We start from the raw sequence: 9,281 nt of genomic DNA, 5'->3' as shown, positions 1-9,281 counted from the left end.
TGGCCAGGTTTCTGAGCCTGTTCCCCAATCTGAACCAGACCAATGACCTTGACCTCCCAGCGTCCTGAGCTGTCAAGGTGAGCGGCGGGCTGCAGACAGATTCCTGAGGAGCTTGCCTCGAGGCCCTGGACACAGTAGGTGTTCAGGAAACAGGAGCGCGCTCAATGAGGTCGTCGATGGTTTGTCCCTCAGGCTTTGGCACACAGGAAGCCAGGATGGGGATCCGGGGTTTGCCGTCCTCCGGGTCAGGGGCCTGACCCAAGAGACAGACCTCCGCAGCTCAGCTTGGTTTCCCGTGAACAGCAAAGTCCCCAGGGTTGTGCTTAGGGGCGAGCGAGTGTGAGGAGGCCCAGCCTGGAACGGGGGGCTGGACGCCAGCCGACTTTCCCCTTACCCTGTCTTCGGTGGCTTCTGAGGGGTTCTAGTGCACAATGGGGACTTCCCGGCAGGACAGAACTGCATAGGTCAAGATCGGAGCCTCGATTTTGACATTGAACATGACCCCTTCAGCGATTAGTCTGCCTCCCCTTTTTTGAAGAACGCCCTAACCCCTGGAGTCTAAAAAGAGAGTTGGGCTCCATCGTGGGTGCTGGACACAGCCAGGCCCAGAGCCGCAGCCGCAGCTTGGCCCCTGGGATCGGCATAGTAAACCCCAGGTGGCGGGCGATCCGGTGGTCATGGACAGCAGGTGCAGAGCCGGGGGTAGGGAATGAGCCATTGGTATTGAACTTGACATTGACCAACAGCCCTCTCTCCAGATTGAGCAGTCCCCCAGCCCTGCCAAGAAGTTCATGAGGATCCCAGAACCTGTCACAGTACATACATAGGTTCTTGGAAAATATTGATGGAACCAGTATGCAAATTATTTCACCCCTAGCCGAGAAAGGTCCCGAAAGTCCTTCCACTTCAGTGCCAGATGTCACCCTGCAGCTGCTGGAGGGCATTGAGGTCTGCAGGTGCACCCCCGCCCCCTTCTCTACCTTGTCAAGTTGCTGAGAATCCCTCCATTTTGCAATGAGACAACTAAGGCTCAGGGAGGAATATGACCTGCCACCAGTCATAAGACTAGTAAGTGGCAGAGCCAGTATTCAACCCAGAACTGCCTAATTCAGAAGCCCAAGGTCTTTCTTCTGTAGCCTCCTCCTTTCAAGGTGGCAGTGTTTTCTCCCCATCCCACAGATGAGTAAATGGAAGCTCTAGAAAAGGAAGCCAGTGGTCCCAGGGCACACAGTGGGTCAGCAACTGAGCCTGCTTGTATGGCCGGAGGACCCTTCCTGACCGATGAAGCCCAATTTCCCTATTTTACAGTTGGAGAAACTGAGGCTCAAAAAGACACGACCGAGGTCTGAGGGGCACGGTTTTTTGTTGTTGTTGTTGTTTTTGGTAACGATTTTATTGAAACGTAATTCACTTACATACAACTCACACGTGAAAGTGTGCAATTCAAGGGGTTTTAAGTATATTCGTGGAGTAGCGCGACCATCGTCCCAATCGAGTTTAGAACATTTTCATCTCCATGTCCTCCGGCTGCAGTTCCCAACTCCCATCTCCCCAGTCCTGGGCACCACTAGTCTACTTTCTCAATTTATGGATCTGCTCATTCTGAACATTTGATGTAAATTATATAGTATGTGGTCTTTTGTGTCTGGCTTTTTTCACTTAGAATGTTTTCAGGGTCCCCCCGTATCGTAGTGTGTGTCAGTGTTTCATTTCATTACTGGGGAGTTATTCCCGTGTGTGGACATAACCACATTTTATTTATCCATGTATCAATTGTTGGATATTTAGTTTGTTTCCATTTTTTGGACTATTGTGAATAACGCTGCTATGAACATTTGTGTACACGTGTTTATGAGAACACATTTCTCTCAGGAAATATTTAGGAGTGGAGTTGCTGGATCATATGGCAACTTTTAAACATTTAAGGAACTACCAGACTTTTGAGGAGAGGGGCCAGTTTCTTGGTGTCCTCGTCAACACTTAGGTTCTGGTTTGGGGCTTTGTATTTTACATTATTATAGCCATCCTCAGTAGGCGTGAAGTATCTCATCGTGGTTTTGATTAGCATCCTTGATGGCTAATGAAGTATCCTTTCGTGCACATCTTGGCTGGTACATCTTTTTTGGAGAAATTTCTAGATCATTCGCCTACTTTTAAACTGGCTTGTCTTTATCATTGAGTCACGAGGACTCTTTATATATTTGACGTACAAATTTCTTAAATACGTGATTTGCAACTATTTTTTCCCATTAGTGGATTCTCTTTTCACCTTCTTAGTGTCCTTTCAAGCACAAAAGCTTTTAAGTTTGATGAAATTCAGTTTATCTTGGTTTACCCTTTTGTTGCTTGTGTTTTCTGAGCCTGTTTTGAAAAACAAGTAACCTCGGAGCTCCAGCTCCTCTCGCCATGCTGACTCGGTGCTGAGAGGCAGTCATCTCTTAGTTACCGAGTTTTGGACTCTGGAGCCAGACAGCGAGCGTGCAAGTCCTGGCTTACTCAGCTGTGACCTTGGGCAAGTTAGGCATTCTGTGCCTCGGCTTCATCTGTGAACTGGCGCTCATGTCTGCAGTGCTGTGAAGCATGAGGCTCCTGAGGCCCAGGGAGCACGCGCGCAAGGGCCCACCCGTCCCTGGCACCTCTGACGTTGCTACCCACATCTTGTCCCTGCAGGTTCGGGGCGCCTGCCCCCCACTAGGACAAGTGGAGGGGGTGTCCCCGCCCAATGGGCCTGGCCAGGGCCCTGCGCCGCCTTAGCGGCGCCCTGGAATCGGGGGACAGCCGGGCAGGCGATGAGGAGGAGGCCGGGCCTGGGCTGTGCCGCAATGGGTGGGCACCTTCGCTGTCGCCGGTGGGGCGTCGCCGCGGGCGCTTCGTCAAGAAGGATGGCCATTGCAACGTGCGCTTCGTGAACCTGGGCGGCCAGGGTGCGCGCTACCTGAGCGACCTGTTCACCACGTGCGTGGACGTGCGCTGGCGCTGGATGTGCCTGCTTTTCTCCTGCTCCTTCCTCGCCTCCTGGCTGCTCTTCGGCCTGGCCTTCTGGCTCATCGCCTCGCTGCACGGCGACCTGGCCGCCCCGCCGCCGCCAGCGCCCTGTTTCTCCCACGTGGCCAGCTTCCTGGCCGCCTTCCTCTTCGCGCTGGAGACGCAGACGTCCATCGGGTACGGCGTGCGCAGCGTCACCGAGGAGTGCCCGGCCGCCGTGGCCGCCGTGGTGCTGCAGTGCATCGCCGGCTGCGTGCTCGACGCCTTCGTCGTGGGCGCCGTCATGGCCAAGATGGCCAAGCCCAAGAAGCGCAACGAGACGCTCGTCTTTAGCGAGAACGCGGTGGTGGCGCTGCGCGACCGCCGCCTCTGCCTCATGTGGCGCGTTGGCAACCTGCGCCGCAGTCACCTCGTCGAGGCCCACGTGCGGGCCCAGCTGCTGCAGGTGCGGGGCCACCCCGGGGGCGGGCCGCTGCTGGGGGTGGGGGGCCGGAAGGGGCCTTCGCGGAGTGGGGACCCCTAGCGGATTGTGGGAGATGTAGGCCTGATGGCGAGGTGTGCATGGGGGCCTGGAGGGCGCGTGGACTACAGTTCCCAGCAGTCCCTCCGGAAGGGCCCTCCCCGGTTCCGTCCCGGATCAGCTTCAGGAGATGTAAACCCGAGAGAGAGGGCGATCCGTGACCAGCTCTTCCTGGAGGCTGAGACTTGAGATAGATTTTTGAGACATAAAGAGCTTCCTAAGGCTTGAGGATGAGCCCCCGATGGGGTTGTGGGAAATCTAGACCTGAGAGGGCCACCCTGGCCTGTTAAGGCTCTGAACTGCAGTTCCCAGAAGCGTCCGGGGGCAGGGAAAGTGCCCCGTGGGTGGTCTGAGGCGTTGATGTAGTTTTGCCCGCGGAGTAAACCACGGCTGGGGTTTACAATTCCCAGAGGCCTGTGACTTGAGGCCATGCCCCTGTGGGTTGTGGGAGATGTAGGTCCCAGGATGGGTGCAAGAACACAGTTCTCCATGGCCTCTGGGCACGGGGTCCTGCAGCTCTTGTGGGAGACTTCTTTCCCCACGCCAGGGGCCCACTGTCTCCCACCAGCCTCCTGCTCGGAGGAGTACAGGGCCGGGGCTGGGAAACTCAGCCGTAAAACAAAAAACAACTACAACTCCCATGGGCTCCTGGGATAGTAGTGGGCTCGCTCCAACGCTCTGCAAAAGGCGCTTTCGTGTTTCTGAATTGTGCTCAAACTGCCCAAATTCTGGGCAGTACCTAGCTGCCCTTGGCCAGTAGACACTTAACCCTGGGCTGAAGTTGGACTTAGGTTAAGAGGGAGGATGGGATGGTGGTGGGAACCACAGCTCCCAGCAGCATCTGGGGTCTCCAGGAGACAGGTGGGGGAGAATGGGTCCCCAACCCTCACCTCTGTCTCCTGCTTGAGATGTCAGGATTCCTGACTAGGAGGGATACTGTCTCTCCCAGAAGTCTCTGTGGCCTGTGGGGGTAGGTATGGAACCAATGGGTAGGTGGACAAAACCGACCTGGGCTGGGGACCGCATACCCACAAACACAAACACGCATACACACCACGGGGTGCAGGGCTTATAGTTGGTTTGGGGGTGGGGCTGTGCGAAGAGCTGGGGGCGTAAGCCAAAGCAGTGGTAGAACACGGGATATGGGACCTAGCTTGTAATCCTGGTTTATTTTCCCCTGGCCGTATATTAAAAGCCATTTTTCTCTCCCTCTTCTTCTCCAATTGCTGGTCGGATGTGATTCTTCTGTTTCTTTAACTTCATCTCTGCCTTGCTGATTTCCGTGGCTCTCTGTCAATATCTCTCTGTCAATATCACTCTGTCCCTCTCCCGTCTTTCTCTTCCTCGGGTTTCTATCCCCAAATCCTCTCTGAGTCTCTGTTCCCTCTTTCTCTGGGCCTCCGTCCTCCTCTCTCTGGGCCTCCGTCCCCCTCTCTCTGAGTCTGTATATTCACCCACCGCTGGTCTCTGCTCTTCTCTTCGTCTGCATCTCCATCCCTCTCTCTCGCCATCTCTCTCTCTTTCCATCTCCATGCTCTCCGCTGTCTGCCTTTGGCCCTTTGCCTTTCGCGGCAGCCTCGAGTGACCCCGGAGGGTGAGTACATACCCCTGGACCACCAGGACGTGGACGTGGGCTTCGATGGCGGGACCGATCGCATCTTCCTCGTGTCTCCCATCACCATCGTGCACGAGATTGACTCGTCTAGTCCTCTGTATGAACTAGGACGTGCCGAGCTGGCCCGGGCCGACTTTGAGCTAGTGGTCATCCTCGAGGGCATGGTTGAGGCCACGGCTATGACCACACAGTGTCGCTCTTCGTATCTCCCTGGCGAGCTGCTCTGGGGCCATCGTTTTGAGCCAGTCCTCTTCCAGCGTGGCTCTCAGTACGAGGTCGACTATCGTCACTTCCATCGCACTTACGAGGTCCCAGGGACACCGGTCTGTAGTGCCAAGGAACTGGACGAATGGGCAGAACGGGCTTCCCACAGCCCCAAGTCTAGCTTCCCCGGCTCTCTGACTGCATTTTGTTACGAGAACGAACTTGCTCTGAGCTGTTGCCAGGAGGATGAGGAGGAAGAGGAGGCCAAGGAGCGGGATGAGGCGGAGGCAGAAGATGTGGCTGCCAGCCCTCGTGTACTCACACCAACCCTGGCTCTGACCCTGCCCCCGTGATGCCAGCTGGAGATCCCGATTTGTATCCCCCTCCCAGAGATAGCAAGATGGCGAGATCGAGCCCTCTCCCAGGACATGGACAGTGTTCCCCAAGACCAACGGACCTGCTGGGTAAATTATTAGCTGGCGAAGTTCTGCCACGCCTAGTGGACCCACCGCGGACATACTGGATCTTAATTCCTCTGCGTTCCGTGCTCCCTTCTGAGACCCCTTAATCAGCTTGATTCCTGAGTCTCACCAGAGCTAAGGGATCCAGAATTCTGGCCCACCCAAGAGGCGAGGGCTGGTGGTTCTTGATTCTTCTACATGGCTGGCTCAAATTGTTGAGCAGGATCAGGAATCAGTGGTATAGACCTCCTCTGGGGGCAGAAGTCAGCGGGTCAGAGCAGCAACAGAAATCAAGAGTTTCTAGGTCTAGATTGACCTAAGATTCAAAGGACTGTTCCTGTTAGGCTCAGTCAACCAAGTATCAAGTCGTTTTTTTCTAGATCACCTAAGGAGGGAAAGTTATGGAATGCTGCATGCATTCAAGACTATCTTGATTGACCAAAGGCAAGAAACGTTGACCGCAAGTCAAGAAAAGACTTGTGGTTCCAGAAAGCCCATGTTTTAAGATTCTGTGAATCTAGATTGACCTCAGAGGCAAGCGGTGGTTCTAGAACAGGTTTGACCTAGAGAGTAGAACTACTCCAGAAACTAAAGAGTCGTGTTTCTAGAATGCACAAAACAATGGCGAGTCTGTGGGTCTGGAAGGACTGAAGTGACACGTTGGGAGTTCTCGATGATAGGTGTCTTCAGACCACTGGTCGAAGGACATCGAAGCAAGGGGATAATCAATGCTTATTAATGATCCACAGTGTTTTTGTTTGTTTTTAAGTGCCATTCTAGAATGTCCAAAGGAATCAAGATTCTGTGGCTCTACATTGACCACAGAGTCAAGGAAGGAGTAGCAATCCTAGATGTCTGAGATTAACTGGTTCCAGTTTGCCCAACAGAGTTGAGAATCTCGATGATTCTAGATGACTTCTTCGTGGTTCTGTAATGCCAAAAGAATCTGAGGCTCCAGGGATCTCGAGTTGTCCATTATCAAAACCCGAAAGTTCTAATCAGCTCCCAGTCCTGGACTCAGGACTTGACAGGCAGCGTTTCTGGGTGGACCTAGAAGGTGAGGGTCTGGGGCAAGACCCTGTGGGCAACGGCTAGTTATCAGGCAAGGGAAAGGAGAGGCCCAAGGCCGGTGAGTCGACAGTGCTCTGGAATCCTACACCTAGTGATGTGTGTCTATTTCTTAAAGATGTTATACATATGTGTATTATATATATATAATATAAATACAGATATCTATTTATTTTTCCTGTGATTCCTACAGGAGGGTTAGAAACAGAGCTCGAGCTAATTGGAATGGAGTCCTTTACAAGGATCCAGGAAGCTTTGCTCTAAATCTCAACTCCGCCCCAACGTACTGTGTGACTTTGGGCAAATCGCTCCCCTCTCCTCACCTCAGTTTCCCCATCTGTAAAAATGGGGCATTGGAACTTGATCTTCTCCAAGGGCCTTTCCACCAAGATGATTCCTCACTTCACTGAGGGTGGGGTGCGGATCCTAGATACTGCCCAGCTCTCCCTGATGTTAGAACGCATGGCCTCCCAGGGGCAACTGGAATGGGAGATGCTCTTGGAGGCCAGCCTTGAACTTGAAGGTCTGAATGACAGGGCTGGCCACGGGTATCGTGGGCTGAGTCGAAGGGCCGGAATCACCTCCGTAGTCCACTTTGGGTGGCAGTGGAAGGAGGGGGTAGCTCCGAATGCCAGGGGAAAGTATGTATTCAGGGGGAGACTTGTCCCCTAGATTAAACCACTGGGAGCCCTGGTGTGTCTGTGAGTGTGTTTCTGGGGCATGGGTCCTCGGGCCTGGCCCCTGCCCATGCTGCTGTCTACCTAAGTGCCCAGCAGGCTGGGAGCCAGCCACAGAAGGAGCCAGTGCCAGCGAGGACGCGTTCCCACCGCTGTGACCCAGGACCGAGGGCAGACATGGCCACTGCCTGCCCAAGTGCTGCAGCAACCCTGGTCCCCCCTTCTTGCTCCCCCTCCTCCTTTCATCCTTCAGAATCCCCACGTAATAACCGGATGGGATTAATTAGCTGGCTGCAATCCCAGCTACGGGTGTCTGGGGTAGGGCACTGGGGGCCATGGAAACTAGGGATGGAGAAGGATATTAAGCTGGAGGTGAAAGGACAGGAAAGGGTTCTGTTTGGAAGGAGACAGTGGGGTCAGGGGCTGGCACAGCCCGGGTTTCCACTGAGAGGGCAGGGTCTGGGCTACTCATAAAGGTCAATGAGAGGATTACGAGGCTCCGTTTCTAATCTGCCAGCTTAACCAGGTCCTGGCCCTGAATCTGTCCCCACCTGCCTTGCCCAGGGACGGTGAATGAGGACGAGGCCCAGACACCACCTCAGACCCAATTAGCGACTTGCCCTGACAAGGGTGCCCAGGTTCTCCATCCTGGCCAGGGCCCTGCACTCGCTTTTGCCTGCGACGAGGAATGGGAGTGAGAGGCTGGGGAGGAGGAAGAGCCGCAGATGTGGGAGGATTCTGAGAGGAGGGAGGAGTTTAAGATCAAGAGTTTGAGAGGAGGGAGGAAGCCAAACTGAGGCGAGTTGAAGAGGAGGGAAGGGGCTCTGAGAAGGGCGAAGGAATCGGGTGGGAGGGTGCTGAGGAAAGGGGAGTTGTCATAGGGGAAGGATGCTAAAGTAAGGGGAGGAGTTTGGGGGTGAGAGGGAGGAGCTTGAGAGGCAGACGGCTCCAGGAAGGCGGAGCCTGTGCTTTCACTATATTTAGCCTTTCCCTATTGGCCCATTATCCTTGGCAGATACCAAAAAGCGTAGCATTTAGAAGGAAGAACAAGTGTTGGTTCCACCACCACTCCTTGACTCTGAAGAGGCTGAGGTGGATGGGGTCATGGTGGGGGTAAGAAAAGGGTCTGGAGATCGGAGGACGGAGGCCAAAGGAAAGGTGAACCAAAGCTGCTCCCAGTTGCGTGGCAATCGCTGCCGTCAAAAGCCAGTTTGGCCTGCTGGGAGGCGTGGCTCACAGAAACAACCCGCAGCTGTGGCCCCGCCCCCTGGCAACGAGACTAACAAAGTACGGCCCTCCCAGCAACAAATAACTAGAAACGAGGCTGGTTGAATCAGTATCCTAGTGCCCACAGCCCTCGCGCAGGCGCAGTCCTCTTTGCTGCCGCATAGTTCCACCTCCATGCGACTCCTTTCCGAGGCTTCTCATTGGCGGCCTAGCCAGCCAAGTGACTTCTTTTGTTTCGGAGGCGGGGCTCGGCCCCCTGTCCGCACTCCGATTGGCCCCAAAGACCGTCTACCTCCGGCCGGACTTGGCTACGTCTGTTCCTTGTGCGCTTATTGGCCCTGGAGGATGGCCCTTCGGTGTCGGGGGCGGAGCAGACGAGAGGGCCTGCAGTGGATTGGACGGTGTCAAAACGAGGGGCGGTCCCTACTGGCGGGGCGGTTGGGAGGCGAAGGGAGAGTCTTTTCGGCGCTGAGGACTGGCGCTGAGGAGGCGGCGGTGGCTCCCGGGGCGTTTGGCGGGCTCAC

The 9,281-nt window shown here is 54.8% G+C and overlaps 1 protein-coding gene across 1 annotated transcript; it reads left to right on the top strand.

Annotated features, from left to right (window-relative positions):
• Positions 1-6: 6 nt before the first annotated feature.
• Positions 7-7,021, top strand: KCNJ14 (potassium voltage-gated channel subfamily J member 14). Its single transcript, XM_006905062.3, has 2 exons — positions 7-3,430; positions 5,081-7,021. The coding sequence occupies exons 1-2, from the start codon at positions 2,723-2,725 to the stop codon at positions 5,675-5,677; spliced, it is 1,305 nt and encodes a 434-aa protein (XP_006905124.1). The 5' UTR covers positions 7-2,722; the 3' UTR covers positions 5,678-7,021.
• Positions 7,022-9,281: the final 2,260 nt, after the last annotated feature.

Source organism: Pteropus alecto, unplaced genomic scaffold (assembly GCF_000325575.1).
Source record: "Pteropus alecto unplaced genomic scaffold, ASM32557v1 scaffold41, whole genome shotgun sequence".
NCBI classification, from domain to species: domain Eukaryota; kingdom Metazoa; phylum Chordata; class Mammalia; order Chiroptera; family Pteropodidae; genus Pteropus; species Pteropus alecto.
The sequence above is the reverse complement of the archived record's forward strand: the minus strand, read 5'-3'. Positions and strand labels throughout refer to the sequence as shown.